Below are 25949 nucleotides of genomic sequence, written 5' to 3' on the forward strand. Positions count from 1 at the left end.
AATGGAAAAAAAACAAAACAAAGATGAGGTTGGATGAATGGAGGGAGGGATAGAGGGTGTGTGACCGCTGTGTTGACTCAGTAAGGATCAGCTATCCCTGCCTGCCTCTCAGCGCTCCACAGCGGCATGCAGAGTCAGAGCTGACCCAGACAGACAGGGACAGGGCCAGCTCCCCTCCCTGTCTCAAGCTCCAGAACCACAACAGGCACAGCACCCACCTGGACCCGGCTGAGATGCCCCACCACCGGGTGAGTCAGTAGCTATCCTCTCTCTACCTGCTGTCTCTTCATTTTATGTCTGTAAATACATTAATTCCTCCATGTTTGCTAGCCTACTTACTGTTGTATGTAGAGAAAAACGTGACTAATATAAGCCTCAATTAGTAACATCATTTAAATGTGTTGCAGGGTTCTTGGTGAGGATGAATTCAATTATTTGTGAGAAATGGTTTTGTTTTAGTTTTTCTGAACCCAGTGAAATGATGTGATCAGACGGTATGACAGAGAGATTTAGAAGACGTAGAAGAAATAGAATCAGTGGAGAGGATAGTTTGGATAACAACATGTATGTGTGTATATATACACTGCTCAAAAAAATAAAGGGAACACTAAAATAACACATCCTAGATCTGAATGAATGAAATATTCTTATTAAATACTTTTTTCTTTACATAGTTGAATGTGCTGACAACAAAATCACACAAAAATTATCAATGGAAATCAAATTTATCAACCCATGGAGGTCTGGATTTGGAGTCACACTCAAAATTAAAGTGGAAAACCACACCTAGGCTGGATCCTGATGTAATGTTAAGTAGAGCGAGTCAAATGAGGCTCCAGTAGGTGTGTGCTCCCAGTGCTGAATGCCTCCTAGACAACGCCGTGGCATCTCCGAGTGGAGTGGCTGGTGGGTCCCTGGTAAGGGATGGTTCGCCTTCTCAGGGCCTGGTAGCTGAACATGTGTGGCCGGCGCAGACCCGGCTCAGTGCTGTGTGCAGGAGTGGCGTTGGTGATGCGCGGGACATGATGTCCCAGATGTGCTCAATTGGATTCAGGTGTGGGAACGGGCGGGCCATAGCATCAATGCCTTCCTCTTGCAGGAACTGCTGACACACTCAGCCACATGAGGTCTAGCATTGTTTGCATTAGGAGAACCCAGGGCCAACCGCACCGCATATGGTCTCACAAGGGGTCTGAGGATCTCATCTCGTACTAATGGCAGTCAGGCGCTACTCTGGCGAGCACATGGAGGGCTGTGCGACCCCCCAAAGAATCGACCCCCACAGCCATGACTGCGCCAAACGGTCATGCTGGAGGGTTTGCGGCAGCAGGAAGTTCGTTCTCACGGGTGCTCTCAGACTCTGTCAGCGTGTGCAATGTGCTCATGGTGCTCAGTGTGAACCTGCTTCATCTGTGAAGGCACAGGGCGCCAGTGGCGAATTTGCCAATCTTGGTGTTCTCTGGCAATCCAAACGTCCTGCAGGCGGTTTGGCTGTAGCACAACCCCCACCTGTGGACGTCGGGCCCTCATATCCACCTCATGGAGTCTGTTTCTGACCGTTTGAGCAGACCATGCACATTTGTGGCCTGCTGGAGGTATTTTGCAGGGCTCTGGCAGTGCTTCCTCCTTGCCACAAAGGCGGAGGTGGCGGTCCTGCTGCGGGTTGTTTGCCTCTCCTAGGGCTCCTCCACGTCTCCTGTGGTACTGGCCTGTCTCCTGGTAGCGCCTCCATGCTCTGGTCACTACGCTGACAGACACAGCAAACCTTTTTGCCACAGCTCGCATTGATGTGCCATCCTGGATGAGCTCACACCTGAGCCACTTGTGTGGGTTGTAAATCCGTCTCATGCTAGAAGTGAAAGCACCGCAGCATTCAAAAGTGACCAAACATCAGCCAGGAAGCATAGGAACTGAGAAGTGGTCTGTGGTCACCACTTGCAGAACCATCCTTTTATTGGGGGTGTTTTGCTAATTGCCTATAATTTCCACCTGTGTCTATTCCATTTGTCACAGAGCAGGCAGTGGTGCCATTTGATTGTCAGATGCATGGTTGCTGTCTCATGTGGAGTTGCTTGTTATTCTTTCCTATGAGAAGTGTTGGAAGTTGCTTGGAGGTTACTTTTGTGTTTAGTGTTCTCTTTTTTTTGAGCAGTGTATATACACACAGTACCAGTCAAAAGTTTGGACACACCTACTCATTCAAGTGTTTTTCTTTATTTTTACTTTTTTCTACATTACCGTCCTTGTAAATAAGATTTTGTCTTAACTGACTTACATAGTTAAATATACAGTTGAAGTCGGAAGTTTACATACACCTTAGCCAAATACATTTAAACTCAGTTTTTCACAATTACTGACATTTAATCTTAGTAAAAAATTCCCTATTTTAAAAATGTGAAATGTCAGAATAATAGTAGAGAGAATGATTTACTGATTTATAAACGTTTCGGATAGCCTTCCACAAGCTTCCCACAATAAGTTGGGTGAATTTTGTCCCATTCCTCCTGACAGAGCTGGTGTAACTGAGTCAGGTTTGTAAACCTTGCTCGCACATGCTTTTTCAGTCCTGCCAACACATTTTCTATAGGATTGAGGTCAGGGCTTTGTGATGGCCACTCCAATACCTTGACTTTGTTGTCCTTAAGCCAGTTTGCCGCAACTTTGGAAGTATGCTTGGGGTCATTGTCCATTTGGAAGACCCATTTGCGACCAAGCTTTAACTTCCTGACTGATGTCTTGAGATGTTGCTTCAATATATCCACACCAGTCCCTCCTGCAGCAAAGCACCCCCACAACATGATGCTGCCACCCCTGTGCTTCACGGTTGAGATGGTGTTCTTCGGCTTGCAAGCCTCCCCTTTTTCCTCCAAATATAACGATGGTCATTATGGCCAAACAGTTKTATTTTTGTTTCATCAGACCAGAGGACATTTCTCCCAAAATTACGATCTTTGCCCCCCATGTGCAGTTGCAAACCGTAGTCTGGCTTTTTTATTGCAGTTTCGGAGCAGTGGCTTCTTCCTTGCTGAGCTCCCTTTCAGGTTATGTCGACATAGGATGCATTTTACTGTGGATATAGATACTTTTGTACCTATTTCCTCCACCATCTTCACAAGGTCTTTTGCTGTTGTTCTGGGATTGATTTGCACTTTTCGCACCACAGTACGCTCATCTCTAGGAGACAGAAGACGTCTCCTTCCTGAGCGGTATGACGCTGCGTGGTACCATGGTGATTATACTTGCGTACTATTGTTTGTACAGATGAACGTGGTACCTTCAGGAGTTTGGAAATTGCTCCCAAGGATGAGCCAGACTTGTGGAGGTCTACAATTTTTTTCTGAGGTCTTGGCTGATTTCTTTTGATTTTCCCATGATGTCAAGCAAGAGGCACTGAGTTTGAAGGTATGCCTTGAAATACATCCACATGTACACCTCCAATTGACTCAAATGATGTCAATTAGCCTATCAGAAGCTTCTAAAGCCATGACATCATTTTCTGGAATTTTCCAAGCTGTTTAAAGGCACAGTCAACTTAGTGTATGTAAACTTCTGACCCACTGGAATTGTGATACAGTGAATTATAAGTGAAATAATCTGTCTGGAAACAATTGTTGGAAAAATTACTTGTGTCATAAACAAAGTAGATGTCCTAACCGACTTGCCAAAACTATAGTTTGTTAACAAGACATTTGTGGAGTGGTTGAAAAACGAGTTATAATGACTCCAACCTAAGTGCATGTAAACTTCCGACTTCAACTGTATATATATATATATTTTTAAATACATTGTAGAATAGTGAAGACATCAAAACTATGAAATAAAACATGGAATCATGTAGTAACCAAAAAAGTGTTAAAAAAATCAAAATATATTTTATATTTGATATTCTTCAAAGTAGCCACCCTTTGCCTTGATGACAGCTTTGCACACTCTTGGCATTCTCTCAACCAGCTTCATGAGGTAGTCACCTGGAATGCATTTCCATTAACAGGTGGGCCTTGTTAAAAGTTAATTTGTGGAATTTTCTTCCTTAATGTGTTTGAGCCAATCTGTTGTGTTGTGACAAGGTAGGGGTGTTATACAGAAGAAAGCCCTATTTGGTAAAAGACCAAGGTCCATATTATGGCAAGAACAGCTCAAATAAGGAAAGAGAAACGACAGGTCATTATTACTTTACAACAAATTTAAAGAACTTTGAAAGTTTCTTCAAGTGCAGTTGCAAAAACCATCAAGCGCTATTATGAAACTGGCTCTCATGAGGGCCGTCACAGGAAAGGAAGACCCAGAGTTACCTCTGGGTCTTCATTAGATAAGTTCATTAGAGTTACCAACCTCAGAAATTGCAGCCCCAATAAATGCTTCATAGAGTTCAAGCAACAAACACCTCTCAACATAAACTGTTCAGAGGAGACTGCGTGAATCAGGCCTTCATGGTCGAGTTGCTGAAAAGAAACCACTACTAAAGGACACAAATAAGAAGAAGAGACTTGCTTGGGCCAAGAAACACAAGCAATGGACATRAGACCGGTGGAAATCTCTCCTTTTCTAATGAGTCCAAATCTGATATTTTTGGTTACAACTGCGTGTCTTTGTGAGACGCAGAGTAGGTAAATGGATGATCTCCGCATGTGTGGTTCCCACCGTGAAGCATGGAGGAGGTAATGTGGGGATGCTTTGCTGGTGACACGGTCTGTGATTTATTTATTATTCAAGCCACACTTAACCAGCATGGCTACCAGAGCATTCTGCAGCAATGGGACTATCATTTGTTTTTCAACAGGACAATGACCCAACACACACTGTCTAAGGGCTATTTGACAAAGAAGGAGCGTGATGGAGTCCTTCATCAGATGATCTGGCCTCCACAATCACCCGACCTCAACCCAATTGAGATGGTTTGAGGTCATGCTCAGCATATGTGGTAACTCCTTCAAGACTGTTGGAAAGCGTTCCTCATGAAGTTGGTTGAGAGAATCCCAAGAGTGTGCAAAGCTGTCAAGGCAAAGGGTGGTTACTTTGAAGAATCTCAAATATAATATATATTTTGATTTGTTTAACACTTTTTTGGTTACTACATGATTCCATATGTGTTATTTCATAGTTTTGATGTCTTCACTATTATTCTACAATGTAGAAAATAGTACAAATTAAGAAAAACCCTTGAGTAGGTGTGTCCAAACTTTTAACTGGTATTGTATATACACACACAGTATGTTATACTTGTGTATAACTGGTGTCAGTATGAGAAGAGGACCGGAAGACTTAAAAAAMGTATTAGCAACAGGGGACATGAATAATGAAACTCAATTGCTAAACATACTGCAAATAGAACAGCATAGCATAAGTGATGCTTGAGTGTTGTGATGGCAGGTGTGTTATTGATCACAATAACGCAGTTTTACAACGAATCATTCAAATGAGATTAAGCAAATGGAATAGCTTTACATGAACTTTGTATTGCTTTTGGCTCTGGAAGCTCAAAGGTTTGATAGGTGTGTTAATATGCAAACCAACCATATACTGCACATTGTTCAACGAACGTTTCTCAGTGAGAATGCTATCAGAAGTGTTTCCATTTGTTTTGGGGTGTGATGATGTTATCAGTCATGAACGTGGCCAGGTGTGAGATCATTTCCTGGGACAGGGATTAAACTCTTGTCCCACCAGACATTATTTTAGATGGGTTTGAGTACCACTGCAAAGGTTGATAAGCGGATCATAAACTATTTTTATACATTGTTCATCAATCTACCTAGATAGGATTGCTAAAATGAGTGAATGGAATGCCATTCCAAACAATGGCAGAGATGAAAAAACATGTGTGTCTGCTGCCCTCAGAATTCCTCCTCTCAAAACAAGAAGAGGACAAAGTCATAGACTGACTACTCAGTGAAAACATGACACAGCAAAACAGAGCTGGTGCTTTCCACCCGGCTGGTACAGGCTAAATGGAGGAAGTTTGGACGATGAGGGTTGGACAAAGAGGCTGCTGATCCTGGACTTAAAAAGTGCTGTGCTGTGCAGCATTGGGGTGATTCTCATGAAACCAGTTTAAACATGTCTGTAGCAAATTGTTACAAAACCATGATGCATCTGCAAAAAATAATCTATCATTCTGAAGACTAAGATGTCTAGTTTTTGGCAGTTTCTTGTTTTAAATCAATCTAAAAAATGTGCCTGGATTTTGTACACTTTCACCACAAATTCTCGTTACCGATATGCATCCAGATTAAATTCTTGGGTCATTTTATAAAATTGTACTTTACAAAAACCTTACTTATTTTAATAGAACACAAAAAATGATGCTGTAGTTTGTCCATAAATCCTAACAATTGTATACTACATGAAACTACACTAACGTTCGAAAGTTTGGGATCAAGATTGGGGTGCTGGCCTTCTAGGCAGAGTTGCAAAGAAAAAGCCCTATCTCAGACTGGCCAATAAAAGTAAAAGATTAAGATGGGCAAAAGAACACAGACACTGGACAGAGGAACTCTGCCTAGAAGGCCAGCATCCCGGAGTCGCCTCTTCACTGTTGACGTTGAGACTGGTGTTTTGCGGGTACTATTTAATGAAGCTGCCAGTTGAGGACTTGTGATGCGTCTGTTTCTCAAACTAGACACTCTAATGTACTTGTCCTCTTGCTCAGTTGTGCACCGGGGCCTCCCACTCCTCTTTCTWTTCTGGTTAGAGCCAGTTTACGCTGTTCTGTGAAGGGAGTAGTACACAGTATTGTACAAGATCTTCAGTTTCTTGGCAATTTCTCACATGGAATAGCCTTAATTTCTCAGAACAAGAATAGTCTGTCGAGTTTCAGAATAAATGTATTTGTTTCTGGCTATTTTGAGCCTGTAATCGAACCCACAAATGCTGATTCTCCAGATACTCAACTAGTCTAAAGAAGGCCAGTTTTATTGCATCTTTAATCAGGACAACAGTTTTCAGCTGTGCTAACATAATTTCAAAATGGTTTTCTAATGATCAATTAGCCTTTTAAAATTATAAACTTGGATTAGCTAACACAGCGTGCCATTGGAACACGGGACTGATGGTTGCTGATAATGGGCCTCTGTACGCCTATGTAGATATTCCATTAAAAAATCTGCCGTTTCCAGCTACAACAGTCATTTACAAGATTAACAGTGTCTACACTGTATTTCTGAWCAATTTGATGTTATTTTAATGGACAAAAAACATGCTTTTCTTTCAAAAACAAGAACATTTCTAAGTGACCCCAAACTTTTGAACGGTAGTGTATATATAATATTTATTACTCAAAAACTGTGTCTGTGGACATGTCTCATTACCATAACACTTTTTCAAGTTCCTGTATAACTCCAATTTTTAAATAAAGTTTTATTCACCTATGACGCATCATCTACAGGAGTAGTCCTTAGATTAGCAAAAGTTAAGGTAATTTATTCGCTTATATGACTTCAGAATGAGGTTCTATTTCTCAAACACCCCCTTTACACCACTTTTCGAAATGGCTAAAAAGCTCAAATTGGGGAAAAGTCTGAGAACCATTACCTTACCAACATGGATGCTTGAATGGGCTTTATTGATGTGGTCAATTGTTGGCTGTCACCTATTATTTGCAGATTGAGCTAWGGGGCTCTCATTACCAAAACAAAATGTCCCATTACCATGTCATTTTTGGTCTGTTTCTGTAAAGAGAACCTTCATTTCAGTACAATCAATGGTTGTGCTGTACTGGTAACTTTATTTATTTACTATGACCACTTCTTAAATCTATCCCAAGACAGTCTTTGGTTCATATCTCACATATTTAGATACTTTATAGGCATATTGTGTTATACCGTTTGTACTAAGGATCCCATTAAATCCAGAAATGTATCTATAATACATTGAACCACAAATATCCACATCCTAATACACCAATATTACCTGTAAAGACCTTGGATACATTATTTTTCTTGTTACTTTTTAAAATACATGCATGTAATTACAATACTTACAGTGCCGTCAGCAAGTATTCACATCCCTTGACTTTTTCAAAATGTTGCTACAAAGTTTAATGGATTTAATTGACATTTTTTGTCAACCATCTACAGAAAATACTCATGTCAAAGTGCAAGTATTCAAGCCCCTGAGTCAATACATGTTAGAATAACCTCTGGTTGTTGATCATTGCTACATTTACATTTACATTTAAGTCATTTAGCAGACGCTCTTATCCAGAGCGACTTACAAATTGGAAAGTTCATACATATTCATCCTGGTCCCCCCGTGGGGAATGAACCCACAACCCTGGCGTTGCAAGCGCCATGCTCTACCAACTGAGCCACACGGGACCACACGGCACCATTGCTAGACAACCATTCAGGTCTTGCCATAGATTTTAAAGCAGATTTAAGTCAAAACTGTAACTTGGCCACTCAGGAACATTCACTGTCTTCTTGGTAAGAAACTCCAGTATAGATTTGGCCTTGTTGTCTTGGCCTTGTTGATTTAGGTTATTGTCCTGCTGAATGGTGAATTCATCTTTTCCTCTAGGATTTTGCCTGTGCTTCCCTCCTTTTTGTTTATTTTCTATCCTGAAAAACTCCCCAGTCCTTAACGATTATAAGCATACCCATAACGTGATGCAGCCACCACTATGCTTGAAAATATGGAGAGTGGTTCTCAGTAATGTGATATATTGGATTTGCCCCAAACATAACATTTTGTATTCAGGTCAAAAAGTGAATTGCTTTGCCACATGTTTTTGCAGTATTACTTTGTTGTCTTGTTGCAAACGGGATGCATGTTTTGGAATATTTGTATTCTGTACAAGCTTCCTTTTCCCTCTGTCAATTAGTGTGGAGTAACTACAATGTTGTTGATCCATCCTCAGTTTTCTCCTATCACAGCTATTAAATTCTCTAACTGTTTTAAAGTCAACATTGGCCTCATGGTGAAATCATGCAGAAATCCTTCCTCTCCGGCAACTGAGTCTGGAAGGATGCCTGTAGTGACTGGGTGTATTGCTACACCATCCAAAGTGTAATTAATAACTTCACCATGCTCAAAGGGATATTCAATGTCTGCTTTTTTAAATTTTTAACCATTTACCAGTAGGTGCCCTTCTTTGTGAGGCAATGGAAAACCTCCCTGGTCTTAGTTGTTGAATCTGTTTGAAATTCACTGTTCGACTGAGGGACCTTACAGATGTGTGTGTGTGGTGTACAGACATGAGGTAGTCATTCAAAAATCGTGTTAAGCACTATTATTCCACACAAAGTGAGTCCATCCAAAACTGTTGCGGTAATGACAATTGTTACATTGGTAGTTGTGGAAATTGTTGTAAAATGCATAATATCAGAGAGAAAAAAATAATTATGATGAAATAGATAAGTAAAGAAATCCAATTTTATTTGTCGCATCTGCCAAATACAACAGGTGTAGACCTTACCGTGAAATGCTTACTTACAAGCCCTTAACCAACCATGCCTTTTTAAGAAAATATCAGTGATCATAGATCCAAGAGAATCTCAGTGATCTCTTGAGAATGTGTGTGTCAAATGTCAGTTTGGTGAGAATAACCCATAAATTCCATTTAAATTCCATTTAAATTCAGTCAATTCAAGAAATGTAATTGAACTCAACAGGTTGAGAGTCAAATCCAAAAACTGCTCTGGCAAAGTCAGGGAGTGATACAAAATAGGTATTATTTATTTATATCAAGTCTGCTGTAGTTTGAATATGACATTCTAAGTATTAATTTACACCACTGTGAACTATCATTTGGTTGTAAAATATTACAACTTTGCTTTCATCCCATCTCATCCTAGCACCTATCCTCTCTTCACACGTTCTGATGTCTTACCATACATTTTATTGTCAACCTTTTTGCTGGGCAGCAGATGGAAAAAGCGTAAAACAACCATCAATGGCTTCTACGGGATGTGACCTGCGTAAGTTTATTCTTGAGACTTAAAGTTGGATACCAAAAATATAAAATATATGCATATTGATCTAAATAAATTGATCAAAACAATACCCACTGGGCACACACTGGTTGAATCAACGTTGTTTCAACGTAATTTGTCACGTGGAATCAACATGAAAATACATTGGATTTGAAAAATGTCATCTAATTTCAACACCAGCTTTATAAACATTGAAATTAGGGTAAAACTTAAACTGAAATATATTGACTTAACCTGATTAACAGGTTGTTACATCAATCTAATTTCAATATAATCATCAGAACTATGTATATGTTGAAATTGAGTTTAAAATTCCACATAGAAACTCAAAAAATATTTTTCCTTGTATATTCAATTGGGTGATTGAAATTATGTCGAATTTTAGATTGGATTAGACATATTTTAATTGACCTTGTTTCAATGTTGTAGTAAAATGGTATGTTTGAATCAACGTCATCGTTTCAACCTAAATAAAAAGGTATATTGAAATGACATGTGAAGACAAAGTCCAACAATTTCTGCCTGAACAGGGACTCCTACTGGTATATGAGGGGTAATGCATTTCAGTGAGAACAAGTCCACCATCCAGATGCCTACCGCTATGTACCCAGTTCAGCTTTGTAAACAAGCTGTGTTAGTTTTAGCTGAGCTATCATCTCAACACATTTTGACATTGATCAACTTCCATACTCATTTGTGTTGACTACCTAAATGACGTTAAATAGTTTTAAAAGTAACTCTAACTTTTCTAACACAAGCTGTATGTGAAAGTCAATTCGGAGTGAGGCTGAGTTTATGTAGGCAACATTGACACCTGATTTGCCCAACAAAGGACACTTTGGCTGCATTTATACAGGCAGACCAATTCTGATATTTTATTTTCACTAATTGGTCTTTTTACCAATTAGATTAGCTCTGAAAAAGAGCTGATGTGATTGGTAAAAATACCAATTAGTGGAAACAATATCAGAATTGGGCTGCCTGTGTAAATGCAGCCCATAATTTCAACATGTAGCTTGGTATACTATCATTCATCCATGGTTGATTGGATCTTTGGAAGTAGTTGCCATTAGCCCTATAAATAGGATGCCAAATTCATTTTATTAAAAATATACTTTTACCTTTGGATATTGTCTTTTATATGAAGGATGGTGGTTATTAATATTATTATTAATTATTATTAATATGTTGGATTCATGTCGCCATCTCAACCAAAAATCTAAGTTGAAGAATAGGACTAAATCAAACTTTATGTGAAGTTCATTTAAAGTTTGATTTGATTTAGTGCTATTCTTCAACTTAGATTTTTGGTTGAGATGGAGACGTGAATCCAACATATCAATTGCGTTCACAATTCAATATCCAATTTGTCTACAAATGAATGATTGATATGTTAGGGTTAGGGTTATTTAGGTAGTATACGCAAATGAGTATGGAAGCTGATCAGTGTCAAAATGTGTTTACATAAGAGCTCAGCTGAAACGAACACAGCTTGTTTCCAAGTACAGTACATAAACTCAGGAAAAAAAGAAACGTCCTCTCACTGTCAACTGCGTTTATTTTCAGCAAACTTAACATGTTTAAATATTTGTATGAACATAACAAGATTCAACAACTGAGACATAAACTGAACAAGTTTCACAGACATGTGACTAACAGAAACTGAATAATGTGGCCCTGAACAAAGGGGAGGGTAAAAATCAAAAGCAACAGTCAGTATCTGGTGTGGCCACCAGCTGCATTAAGTACTGCAGTGCATCTCCTCCTCATGGATTGCACCAGATTTGCCAGTTCTTTCTGTGAGATATTACCCCACTCTTCCACCAAGGCACCTGCAAGTTCCCTAACATTTCTGGGGGGAATGGCCCTAGCCCTCACCCTCCGATCCAACAGGTCCCAGATGTGCTCAATGGTATTGAGATCCAGGCTCTTCGCTGGCCATAGCAGAACACTGTTATTCCTGTCTTACAGGCAATCACGCACAGAACAAGCAGTATGGCTGGTGGCATTGTCATGCTGGAGGGTCATGTCAGGATGAGCCTGCAGGAAGGGTACCACATGAGGGAGGAGGATGTCTTCCCTGTAACGCACAGCGTTGAGATTGCCTGCAATGACAACAAGCTGAGTCCGATGATGCTGTGACACACTGCCCCAGACCATGACGGACCCTCCACCTCCAAATCGATCCCGCTCCAGAGTACATGCCTCGGTGTAACGCTCATTCCTTTGACGATAAACGCGAATCCGGCCATCACCCCTGGTGAGACAAAATTGCGACTTGTCAGAGAAGAGCACTTTTTGCCTGTCCTGTCTGGTCCAGCGACGGGGAGTTTGTGCCCATAGGCGACATTGTCGCCGGTGATGTCTGGTGAGGACCTGCCTTACAACAGGCCTACAAGCCCTCAGTCCAGCCTCTCTCAGCCTATTGCGGACAGTCTGAGTACTGACGGAGGGATTGTGCGTTCCTGGTGTAACTCAGGCAGTTGTTGTTCCCATCCTGTACCTGTCCCGCAGGTGTGATGTTTGAATGTACTGATCCTGTGCAGGTGTTGGTACATGTGGTCTGCCACTGCGAGGACGATCAGCTGTCTCCCTGTAGCGCTGTCTTAGGGTTCTCACAGTACGGACATTGCAATTCATTTCCCTGGCCACATCTGCAGTCCTCATGCCTCCTTGCAGCATGCCTAAGGCATGTTCACGCAGATGAGCAGGGACCCTGGGCATCTTTCTTTTGGTGTTTTTCAGAGTCAGTAGAAAGGCCTCTTTAGTGTCCTAAGTGTTCATAACTGTGACCTTAATTGCCTTCCGTCTGTAAGCTGTTAGTGTCTTAACGACCGTTCCACAGGTGCATGTTCATTAATTGTATATGGCTCATTGAACAAGCATGGGAAACAGTGGGAAACGTACAGACCCTTTACAATGAAGATCTGTGAAGTTATTTGGATTTTTACGAATTATCTTTGAAAGACAGGGTCCTGAAAAAGGGATGTTTCTTTTTTTGCTGAGTTTAGATGTAGCCATCTGGATTGTAGACTTGTTCTCACTGAAGTGCATTTCCCCCTCATATACCAGTAGGAGTCACTGTTCAGGCAGGAATCGTTGGACTGTGCCTTCACATTTTATTTTGATATACCTCGTTATTTAGGTTGATGGCATGATGTTGAAACAATGACGTTGATTCAAAAATACAATTTTACCATCAACATTGAAACAAGGTCAAATAAAATATGTCTATCAAATATGAAATTCAACATGATTTCAACCACCCAATATATATTGAATATAGGATGAAAATTATTTTTTAATGTTTCTACGTTTTCCACGTTGATTCCATATCACAATAACAACGTTGATTGAACCAGTGTATGCCCAGTGGGTAGTGTGTATGAATCTCTGGGTCTGTGCGAGACTGAGATGGATGTCCCGTTCACTTAGACTGATCCCAGACCTGTACGAGTTGACAAGACAGCACAAACTGATCTGGGACCAGGCTACTGTTGACTGATATTGAGCYGTTGCCATAATGTATGTCAGGACAGGACAGTTATCTGGGCCTTGACTCCTATTCGACTTCGCCCCCTGACTCCTACTTTCCCTAATGTGTCTGATCAGGTATCCAGGGGGATGACAACCTCCAGTCCATGATCGTTGGCATGGTGATGAGGAAGATTAAGTCTCGCACCTGGAAGAAGCAGCGCTACTTCAAGCTGCAGGAGGACTGCATGACCATCTGGTACAAGTCCAAGAAGGCCGGGAACACCGACTCCACATGTGAGTAGTGACATTTACAGTACATGCTTAGACAATGTTTAGGCAACGTTTAGACAACATCACCTACTGACAGACACACATTTTGTCACATTTGATACTTATCATATCATTGTCCACGTCAAGATTATGTTCGACAGCAGGCTATACACTGACTGTACAAAACATTAGGAACACCTTCCTTATGTTGAGTTGCACCCCCTTTCGCCCTCAGAACAGCCTCAATTCGTCGGGGCATGGACTCTACAAGGTGTCAAAATCGTTCCACAGGGATGCTGCCCTATGTTGACTCCAGTGCTTCCCACAGTTGTGTCACGTTGGCTGGATGTCCTTTGGTTCGTGGACCATTCTTGATACACACAGGAAACTGTTGAGCGTGAAAAACCCAGCAATGTTGCAGTTCTTGACACACTCAAACCAGTTCATTCACCCTCTGAATGGCACACACACAATCCATGTCTCAATTGTCTCAAGGCTTAAAAATCCTTCTTTAACCTGTCTGCCCCCTTCATCTACACTGATTGAAGTGGATTTAACAAGTGATACCTGGTCAGTGACACCTGGATTCACCTGGTCAGTCTATGTAATGGAAAAAGCAGGTGTTCCTAATGTTTTGTACACTCCTTTGAGTAATTTTGTCGTTGCAGGGCTCTAGTTTTATCATCACTGAAGTGAGTGATAATATTGGGTCTCAGGGTTCACCGTGTACCTAAAGACTTGACTTATTCCCTTTGGCCACGAGTGGAGCAAAGGGCCTAAAGAAAATCTAAGGAGATAGCTGAATACCTAAAGAGATACCTAAGTAGATAGTATTCAGCTTCTCTTCTCCCTTTCAACAGTCTCTGTGAGTGACGTGGAGACGGTGCGTGAGGGCCACCAGTCAGAGGTTCTGCTAAGCATCGCAGACGAGTTTCCCCCGGGCCGCTGCTTCACCTTGGTGTTCCGTGGTCGCCGTGGCAACCTGGACCTGGTGGCAGACTCGGCGGATGAGGCCCAGTCCTGGATCAAAGGCATGAGGAAGCTGATCGAGAACCTGGAGAACATGGGCGAGAGTGAGAAGCTTGACCAGTATCCTTTCTGAACAAGCTAAACCAATCAATCAAATGTATTTACAAAGCCCTGTATACTATATCAACAGTTGTCACAAAGTTCTTAACAGGAACCTGGGCAAATACGACACATAGTCCAAGCTAGTTTGCTTAACGAAGTTAAGAAGTGCACTATACACGTGTATAGCAGAGTATCGTCTGTGTTATAGCTTCTTTAGTTTCGCTGTAGCATGATGACGTTTCCCTTAAGCGACATTTCCAGGTGGATCTGTGAATGGTTTAAGAAGGCTGATAAGAACAACGATGGCAGAATGAACTTCCGGGAGATCAGGGTCCTGCTGAAGATGATGAACGTGGACATGAACGAACATCACGCTCACCGACTCTTCATGGTAGAAGCCCTGAGATCATCTTAGTAAGGCCAAATATCTTTGATTCTTGTACATTGCTGGTGCCTGTTGAGGCCTGAAGACCTTTCTCCATTTCATCCACAGACGGCAGACAAGTCTCAGACGGGGACTCTGGAGGATGATGAGTTTGTCCTGTTCTACAAGATGCTGACCTAGAGAGAGGACGTTCTCAGGGTGTTCCAGGACTACTCTGGCGACGGACAGAAGCTGTCTCTGCGGGACCTGGAGGAGTTCCTGAGAGATGAACAGCTGGAGGAGGTGGACGGGGTTCAGCAGCTGGCCATGGAGCTCATCGAGCGCTACGAACCCTCTGACACAGGTAGTACTGACCTCTGACCCTGGCATGATTTGTGGCTATAGCTGAACAATCACACCCTACGAATTATCAGGTCAATAACCATATCATCAGGTCAACATCATGGTCAAGCAGTTCTTGTTATCTCAACCAAGAACACATATATTTCAATGAATATCATGATGGTTGTAATGAAAAATATAAATATATGGTTTGAACTGATAGCAATTTTTTAGTTTTTGTCTTTGTTTTTGTTTTCCATAGCCAAGATGCTGAAGGCCATGTCTATCGACGGTTTCCTGATGTACCTGGCGTCGGCTGAGGGCTCCATCTTCCACCCCAGACAACAGAGCCTGTACCAGGACATGACCCAGCCCCTCAACCACTACTTCATCTCCTCTTCACACAACACATACCTGATGGAGGACCAGCTTCGAGGACACAGCAGTGTCGAGGGATACATACGGTATGCACTCTACACCAGTGGTGGCTGATGGGAAGGCTTAGTAGGCCGTTCTTGAGAGATGATCTTGATCTCTGTCTTGAGGTGAATTACGACACAACTTTTGGAAGACAGAATCTGAGGGATTGATCGTTGTCCATTCAAATTAATATACTCTGAGACGAAGTCCAAAAATGCTAACTTGTTTCTTCCTCGTTAGGGCTTTGAAGCGAGGCTGTCGGTGTGTAGAAGTAGACTGTTGGGACGGTCCCAATGGAGAGCCTATCGTCTACCACGGACACACTTTCACCTCCAAGATCCTCTTCAAAGATGTTGTGAACGCACTGAGAAACTATGCCTTCAAGGTATTTATTTAATCTGAAGAAATTGTAATGACAAGATTACACCTCTTTGTATGGTATGCTTCACAAGTTTTCTCTGCACTATCAAGACAGAATGTGTACATATCAGTACAGAATACAGGGGTGTTTTTAACTATTCAGATCCAATCATTGTTTAGCATTTTCATGGTCCATTTACCAGTGCAGTACTTTGCACATAGGAATCCAAGAACTTGCAGTATCAACACACTCCTCACTCAACACCTCATTATATGTGTATGAGTTAGGAGGGGGATCATTCCGTCATGATATCCCAAAGCCACGGCCCTTTCAGAAAGCAGAGCCCTCACACAGTAAACAAGCACATGACCGGCCTGTCAAAGACTTATCCTATTCTGTGCCAAAACTGTCCTCCGTGCCGCCAGGTTCATGTTGTGTGTCAGGGTTTCAGGGCCCTGGTCAAAAGTAGTGCCCTGCATAGGGAATAAGGTGCCATTTAGGATGCAGCCACTCATACAGGACAGCCCAGAATGTAGTGGATGGACTACATAGAGGGTGCCATTTGGGACACACTCTCTGTCTGTCTGCAACTGGATGGTGGCCTGGGCTGCTCCATGCGACCCCTGTCATGTCTGCCTGAGTGAAGAAGCTGCTGATGTATAGAGACTGGTAGCAGGTATAGCCTTTCTCCTCACACGGAGAATGCTGCAGTCCAGTGTTGAATTATTCACTCCCCCCTTCTGCCCTCCCAGGTATCAAAGTACCCGGTCATCCTGTCCACCGAGAACCACTGCGGTGTTGAACAGCAGCGAGTCATGGCCCAACACCTCAACACCATCCTTGGGGACAAGCTGCTGAAAAGCACCCTGGATGGAAAGATACCCGTCAGCTTTCCTTCTCCTGAGGTGAGGCAGGCACCAGGAACAGCCAGGTAATCTGCTCTGATCTGACTCTCACCACGTCATGTCAAGGGCAAACGTAGCGCGATGGTGGTGGTGATGGGACATAATTGTCCCACAGAAATACAATTACTACAACGGACATTACTATTCCAATTCAAGCCAGCATTCTGCAATGCGTGGACCGGCGGCCATATTGAGTTTACCCATATCAAATTGCTATGGGCTGCAGTCCAGACACGTTATTTTGACCCCCTCAGCTATTGCGCTATCCACTTTCCCTCGGGGGAATCCCAGTTGAAACTGGATGCAGTTTGATTGCCATCTTAAGTGGAGGTCCAATTCACTAACGTTGCCCGCTCGGCCCTCAATTTAGCTAGAGGGAGTGAGTGAGTGAACAACTTTGGACCGAGTTTGGGAAATCCTGCTCTAAGCTACCTGCCGCCCTCAACAAAACACTTTAGGGTGGAGTCAGTGTACAGTATGTACATTATTAAGCCAGTTTATCGTGTTGATAGAATGCCTCAAAGATAATTGAAGAGCACATTCATCAGAATTCACACAGAATTTCAGATTACATTTTTATAATCACTGTTTTATCATATTAATAAAAGGCTATAAAACAGATTGACCTGCCCAAAAGTTAATTGTGCAAAATCTGAATGTATTCCAATACATTACATGTAATCAAAATAATAATAAATACTAATTTGAGATATGCAAATACTGAATATGTGGCAGAAAGCAAAAATAAATTATGCATATATTTGACAGTTTTAACATAGAACCCAGATTAAAGGACGAGTGGGGGGGGGCCAGGACCGAGTTTGGGAAACCCCGCTGTAGAGTGAGTAGAGACTGTCTTGCTACCTACCTTTCTGTCAGTACCACCCGGGCCATATGATCTGTGCTGTAAGATGCAACACTGGCACCGTGAACTATTAAAAAGCCACAGTGTTGTTCCCTCAGCACTGAATAGAATATGATTGATTGTTCTCTCAGCCTCATCTTTCGACATTGTATTGGGCCTGACCTGCAGGTCCATGTAGGACAATGAATGCAAAGACTTTATATGCCCTGTATCTCAATGCAAAGACTATGGTCTGTCTGTGCATGATGTATATTTGTTCTGCCTCAGTGATTGTAGAATACTGTGCCCACAATCATCAAGTACGCAGGTGACTCTAAATATCTATTATGTTCCATTATCAATGTCACGTTCTGACCTTAATTCCTTTTTTATGTCTTTATTTTAGTTTGGTCAGAGCGTGAGTTGGGGTGGGCATTCTATGTTGTTTTTCTATGTTTTGTTCTGTTGTTCTATTTCTATGTGTTTGGCCTAGTATGGTTCTCAATTAGAGGCAGGTGTCAGTCGTTGTCTCTGATTGGGAGCCATATTTAGGTAGCCTGTTTTCCTTTGTGTTTTGGGTGGTTGTTTCCTGTGTCTGTACCTGCACCATATGGGACTGTTTCGATTTTCGTTTGTTCATTCACTTTGTTATTTTGTATTTTTGTAGTGTTCAGTTTTATATATTAAAATGGACGCTTACCACGCTGCACATTGGTCCGATATATCTTACTCCTCGTCAGAAGAAGAAAGTCGTTACAATCAATATGCATTAAAGAGATAGGTTGAGAGAGAGGTGCAGTCGAGAGGCTTTCTGAAACATGCCCTGGTACAGAAGCATGATATCTATTCCCTGGTGATGAAACGATCTAGATCCATTGTTCTGACTAACAGGAGCTGAAGGGGAAGATTCTTCTCAAGGGGAAGAAGATCGGAGGTCTGGAGGAGAGTCTGAACGGGCTGGTGGAGCCCGAGGACTCCCTGACAGGAGAGGTGAGCGACGAGGACGAGGCGGCTGACATCGATGAGGACAGCCTCCACTGCAACAGCCTCCGACGCACGGCCAAGGTAGGCTACTGGTGTGTGTGGGTGGGTGTGGGTGTATGTGTGTGTGTGTGTGTGGGGGGGGGGGTGCCTGTGTGCGGAATTGTGCATGCAACATTGACGAGGGTAACCTCCGCAGTGACATCCAAGGTGGGCTACTGAGCTGTCCGACCTCTTACCACTTCGTCTAAGGTTCGACCTGCGAGACGTTTGTCTGTGTGTCTTGTCTAGGGTTTCGAAGGGAGGGTATATTACTGGATACTTTCGAAGTTTACCAGTAAACTACCAGAATTTTGGTATCTTTCACCCTTTTGGGTACTTCAGATTATCACAGGTGTCTGTAATTATCTCTGTCCCTCTGTGTGGCCTATCACATGTAAAATATATGAAATAATTCAATAAGATGATAGAATGACAAAGCTGTAAAACATTATCCTACATATACCATCAACTTTCTGAATACCATTGGTATCCTTTATATACATTTTTACACACTTTTAGTTATTTTACTATGTCAATGTTTGTTGTTAATGTTTTGCCAACCAAACTGGAAAAATAGTTTGCAGGGTTCATTGAAAATAATGCCATTGTTGAGTAGATGTTTTTTTCATTAATTAGTCTATTTTCTCTTGAACCATGTGGTCTACCTACTAGAAACTCAAGGACAATATGGAAACAGATGAAAAACAATTTATACTATATATGAATACATTTAAAAAAAAAGTTATTCAAGTATAAACTACTAAAGTTACGATAGATTGGCATAGATGTAACTTTGGTAAACTACCGGTAGCTTCGCAACCCTAGTCCTGTCACTAAACTCTGGGCCTGCCTGGATGTAGTCGTATATATTTCAGTCACTCCTTCTCAACTCCATCTCCCGCTCTCATATCCACTTAGCAGAAGACGTCACTCACTCCTCCATTGTCCCTCAATTCCATCAGGGCAAAGTGTATCATCTTAGTCTGAATCTGCTGATGTGTTGACCAAGTTATAACACTGTTATAGGTCTGATATTATCCAAGGGTCGCATTCCTGACATCACTCATGAAAGACGTAGGGCTAGAGAAGACTGACTGACTGTTGGGTGGAAGGTTGTGGGTAGAGGTAGAGAGCCCTCTAAAAAATAGACACTTAATTGAAGTCAGGGATCACCTCTGTAGCTAAACACCGAAGCACCTCTGACTTTATTCTTGGGTCTTTCATGATATCGGTCAATAACAAGTCGTGCCCATTAACAGATTAGATGGAGTCCATGGGTCTAAGACATCATTTAACATTGATACTCTATGTTTAATGAACGGCATAAATTAGAATGCCATATTAGGGTTTTGACATGGTTTGATCAATATGGTAATCAGGGGTAAAGCCAGTAGTCTACAGGAGCAGTGACCTCTGGGATGCCCTTGGCCCTGGTGTAACTACTCTGATGGCTGTCCTGTCCTAAAGACAGACTGCAGCTCAGAGTCTCTGTTTGTGTTCGGCTCCGGATCTGCTTTCATATAGAGGCAGCCCAGGTGTGCACTAGGACTGGGGAGACCTGGTTGCATCGCTAATTAGTCTGGCCTTGTGCCCGCCTGCATACCTCAACCTTCCGGTCATCGAAGCCTGATTGGCACTGGCAGACCTACTGTGGTTGGCTTCATAGTGAAGTATCACTTACTCCATATTGGGGTTGTCCCGGTTCACTTGCAGCTTTCACCCATGGCTAGCTACACTCCACTCCTCCTCTCGAGTGCCACGTTGCTCTTATCGCACAGCCTTGTCTATTGTCAAAACTAGGGTTTTACTGTATATATCCAATCCTCCTAGAGCAGTTTCCCCAAGCCATTGCCCAATTTATATGTAGTTGAGTTGAATGTAGCTTAGTAAGGTCAACACTCCAATTTCCCCGTTGTGGATCAATAGAGTTTATTCAATTCAACTCTCCTTCTTTTCTTCAGAAATCGAAGCAGCGTCTGTCAAAGGAGCTGTCGGACTGTGTCGTTTACTGCAAGAGTGTCCACTTCAGCAGCTTCAAGCACTCCCGCATTCACTCCAAGTTCTACGAGATATCCTCCTTCACAGAGTCCAAAGCCCGCAAACACTTGAGAGAGGCAGGTGGGGCTTGAATCCCTACAGTAACTCATGACATCATCAGTCAGGGTCAACCAGTCACTAACTCACTAACTCACTCACTCAGGACAGTTTGTGTCGTTCTGTTTGGACCTCAAAACAGAAGCCAAAAGTTGTTGATTTACTAAAAGGAAATGTTGTCTGATCAGTGAGATTTAGTCAGTTATTCATTCAGTGGCAAGGGCCGAAACAGAGGCAGAACGACTAGAAGACCCAGTGCTTTGTCTGTGTACTGTTCAATTGCATGGTTCCTCAAGCTCATCTCATGTATGGTTAACTGCCTGTCTCTCCCAGGGGAAGAGTTTGTGCATCACAATGCCAGGCAGCTGACCAGGGTTTATCCCAGTGGCCTCAGAACAGACTCCTCCAACTTCAACCCACAGGAGATGTGGAACACAGGGACTCAAATAGGTGAGGGCCATTTTAGGTTGTTCTAAGGCACCAAACAATGATTAAACAAAATATAAATGTCAAATTTCTAAACATGACTTTGTGAAGCTAGTTAAGCTCATATTTCTGTTCATTCGGATCAGTTGGTTAATTTCTCTGTTTTCCTTGCTACCTCAGTTGCGTTGAATTTCCAGACGGCAGGGGTTGAGATGGACCTCAACGATGGACTGTTCAGTCAAAATGGCCGCTGTGGCTATGTCCTCAAACCTGACTTCATGAGGATGTCAGAGAGGAGGTTCGATCCTGAGGTTCCACAGAACCGGGAAGGATACCAACCCCGCAGTCTCTGCATTCAGGTACAAATAACAAACTGAGACCTACCTAAGACACAACCTGAGCTACAACAGAAAAACTACAGAAACCAAGTGGAACGCTAACCTACCAATCTGACCTCAAGCTCTCTCATTTTGTGTGTGTAAATATTTGTGTGTGTTTTCAAGGTGATCAGTGCACAGCAGCTTCCCAAAGTGAATATCAAGGAGAGCTCCGTTGTGGACCCGTTTGTGAGAGTGGAGATCCATGGACTTCCTCTAGACCAGGCCAAGCAGGAGACCAGATACATAGACAACAATGGTAATATACACACCCGTTAAATCCCAATCACATAAATGCTTATAATGTAGCTTTTTACAGAAATGCTGATACATAAAAGCAGTATATTACAGTGTTATATTCTATTATTTTATATATTAATGAATTGTGTTTGCTCAGGGTTCAATCCAGTGTGGTATGACACTTTACGGTTCACCATCCATGCGCCTGAACTGGCCCTGGTACGCTTTGTGGTGGAGGACTACGACAAGGCGTCAAGGAATGATTTTGTCGGACAGTATACCTTGCCTTTCTCATGTATTCAGCAAGGTAAGGCTCATCATGTATTTAAGCATTTTGTACAAACTCAATATATAACCTCCTAATATGACAGTCATACACTACTGTTCAAAAGTTTGGGGTCACTGAGAAATGTCCTTGTTTTTGAAAGAAAAGCACATTCTTTGTACATTAAAATAACATCAAATTAATCAGAAATACAGTGTAGACATTGTTAATCTTGTAAATGACGATTGTAGCTGGAAACGGCAGATTTTTTTATGGAATATCTACATAGGATTACAGAGGCCCATTATCAGCAACCATCACTCCTGTGTTCCAATTGCACGTTGTGTTAGCTAATCCAAGTTTATCATTTTAAAAGGTTAATTGATCATTAGAAAACCTTTTTGCAATTATGTTAGCACAGCTGAAAACTGTTGTCCTGATTAAAGAAGCAATAAAACTGGCCTTCTTTAGACTAGTTGAGTATCTGGAACATCAGCATTTGTGGGTTCGATTACAGGCTCAAAATGACCAGAAACAAAGAACTTTCTACTGAAACTCGTCAGTCTGTTCTTATTCTGAGAAATGAAGGCTATTCCATGCGAGAAATGTCCAAGAAACTGAAGATCTCATACAACACTGTGTACTACTCCCTTCACAGAACAGTGTAAACTGTCTCTAACCAGAATAGAAAGAGGAGTGGGAGGCCCCGGTGCACAACTGAGCAAGAGGACAAGTACATTAGAGTGTCTAGTTTGAGAAACAGACGCCTCACAAGTCCTCAACCGGCAGCTTCATTAAATAGTACCCGCAAAACACCAGCCTCAACGTCAACAGTGAAGAGGCGACTCCGGGATGCTGGCCTTCTAGGCAGAGTTGCAAAGAAAAAGCCATATCTCAGACTGGCCAATAAAAATAAAATATTTAAATGGGCAAAAGAACACAGACACTGGACAGAGGAACTTTAGTCTTAGTGGTATTGCAGACTCTGGGACCTTTCAGAACAGGTGTATGTATACTGAGATCATGTGACAGATCATGTGACACTTAGATTGTACACAGGTGTCACACCCTGGCCTTAGTTATCTTTGTTTTCTTTATTATTTTAGTTAGGTCAGGGTGTGACATGGGGGATGTATGTGTTTTTGTATTGTCTAGGMTTTTTTGTATGTTTATGGGGCAGTGTTCAGTCTAGGTGTTTGTATGTCTATGGTTGCCTAGATTGGTTCTCAATTAGAGACAGCTGTCTATCGTTGTCTCTGATTGGGAGCCATATTTAGGCAGCCATAGTCAGTAGGTAGGTTGTGGGTGATTGTCTATGTCTTTACGTTAGTTGCTTGTGTCTGCACTTTCGTTCTATAGCTTCACGGTCGTTTGTTGTTTTTGTATAGTTTGTTAGTGTTCGTTTCGTGTTCGTCTTCAAATAAAAAGAAGATGTACTGTTATCACGCTGCGCCTTGGTCCTCCTCTCTTCATTGTTACAACGATCGTGACAACAGGTGGACTTTATTTAACTAATTATGTGACTTCTGAAGGTAATTGGTTGCACCAGATCTTATTTAGGGGCTTCATAGCAAAGGGGGTGAATACATATGCATTCACCACTTTTCCGTAATTTTTTTCATTTCACTTCACTAATTTGGACTATTTTGTGTATGTCCATTACATGAAATCCAAATAAAAATCAATTTAAATTACAGGTTGTAATGAAACAAAATAGGAAAAACGCCAAAGGTTGAATACTTTTGCAAGGCACTGTAATGGGCCACTGTACGCCTGTTTAGATATTCCATTAAAAATCTGCRGTTTCCAGCTACAATAGTCATTTACAACATTAACAATGTCTACACTGTATTTCTGATCAATTTGATGTTATTTTAATGGACAAAATGTATTGCTTTTCTTTCAAAAACAAGGACATTTCTTAGTGACCCTAAACTTTTGAACGGTAGTGTACGTAATAGTAATACGATGGGATCAATGACCTACTACAGCTGTTTTACTCTCTTTTCCAGGATACCGTCACATCCACCTCCTGTCTAAGGACGGAACCGGTATTCCTTCCGCCTCCTTATTTGTACATGTTAGAATCACTAACCTTGTATGAGCTGAACGTTAGAGATTCCAGTCGCTGTTTACCTCTCTGGCATTTACAAGACTTGTAGATGGAACACACTGAAGGTGGGAGACACTGATGGTGAAAGATGCTGAAGACGTGACTAAAAGAGAACAAACTTTCGTTCATAGTTTTACCAGAAAGTTTTGACATTCAAGAGCTAGTTTCACAAACTATGTCATGAATACTTTCTGTAGCTACTTCCTCAAAATAGTATGTAATGTTGTGCGTATACTAAGCCAAATGTTTCATTGTAACTATTAATGTTTTTTTTTAAGTATGATTGGTGTGGTTTTCACTTGTGATCTACAATTCTATATTTATAATGTGTATTCCCAATCAGATGTATTACTGAAGAACTGGCTCTGGGATGATTCTGTTTTTCCAGCTCTATGTCATCAAATGCTAGTCAACTACACAACTGTACTTGAGATTATTTTTTGTTTTGCTGCAATGATATGTAGCGGAGAAATGTGCCACCCACTGGTCAAGAGTAATGACACATTTCAACCTAATTTCAGTCAGTCTTCTTATCCACACCACAGTATTTTCTATGAACCAAGCTCCTCAAGAACGTACCAGTGATGAGGCTGTTTGGTTAGAGTTGCCTAGGCTTACTGTAGGACACATTTCCTCCCTCTTTTGCCTATTGGCAAGTTTTGGTTTAAAATGGGTTATGATGCCAATGAAAACTATACTCCATTCCTCATCTCTCACTCTCTCTCTAATGCATATTATCATTTCCATGAACAATACTCTGAACAATCCGTTTAGTATAAACAGCAATTATAGCGGAACTCAAAATGCCTCAACTCGTGGCATCTGTTTTGCATAATTTAGTAGATTTAAATATTTGCTGCTGGGTTAATAGTTGTATATTTTTGTACACACACTGTGTGTGTTCGTGATGTATAGCAGGGGTCTTCTCAACCCTGTTCCTGGAGAGCTACTCTAACTGTAGATTTTCGCTCCAATCCCAGTTGTAACTAACAACCAGCTTTATCAACCAGCTAATTATTAGAATCGGGTGTGCTAGATTAGGGTTGGAGTGAAAACCTACAGGAAGTTAGCTCTCCAGGAACAGGGTTGGAGAGCCCTGATGTATAGCCTATTGTATTGTGTTATAGCATATCTATTAACTCTTTTTGTAATATTGTCCAGTTCAGACTTCATATAACAGTATTATTTGTATATGTATTTAGCTATCTATGCATGTACTACTGTAGTTAGTTATTTGCCATATCCATTTGCAAATAAAGATCATTTTCATTTATCTAAGGAGTTCAGAGACTGGTGAGATTAGATCATGGATCTATATATACAAAGATAAAGTACATATGACATTTTATCATCTTAATAATTTAGATATACGGTCTTGATTTACTTCACCCATCTTGTTTTCTTGTAGGCCTATTTTTTTGGCCA

At 41.6% G+C, this 25949-nt stretch overlaps 1 protein-coding gene across 1 annotated transcript; it reads left to right on the forward strand.

The window, feature by feature from the left end:
• Positions 1 to 115: 115 nt before the first annotated feature.
• Positions 116 to 25426, forward strand: LOC111953164 (1-phosphatidylinositol 4,5-bisphosphate phosphodiesterase delta-4-like). Its single transcript, XM_023972244.1, is given in 16 exon segments — positions 116 to 248; positions 9864 to 9917; positions 13545 to 13703; positions 14540 to 14768; positions 15012 to 15141; positions 15244 to 15478; positions 15719 to 15920; positions 16117 to 16261; positions 16990 to 17142; positions 18878 to 19051; positions 20971 to 21127; positions 21437 to 21553; positions 21710 to 21888; positions 22033 to 22165; positions 22304 to 22453; positions 24424 to 25426. Coding segments are annotated over 15 exon segments (2280 nt in total). The 5' UTR covers positions 116 to 248; positions 9864 to 9892; the 3' UTR covers positions 24516 to 25426.
• Positions 25427 to 25949: the final 523 nt, after the last annotated feature.

Source organism: Salvelinus sp. IW2-2015, linkage group LG27, assembly GCF_002910315.2.
Source record: "Salvelinus sp. IW2-2015 linkage group LG27, ASM291031v2, whole genome shotgun sequence".
Classification (NCBI taxonomy): domain Eukaryota; kingdom Metazoa; phylum Chordata; class Actinopteri; order Salmoniformes; family Salmonidae; genus Salvelinus; species Salvelinus sp. IW2-2015.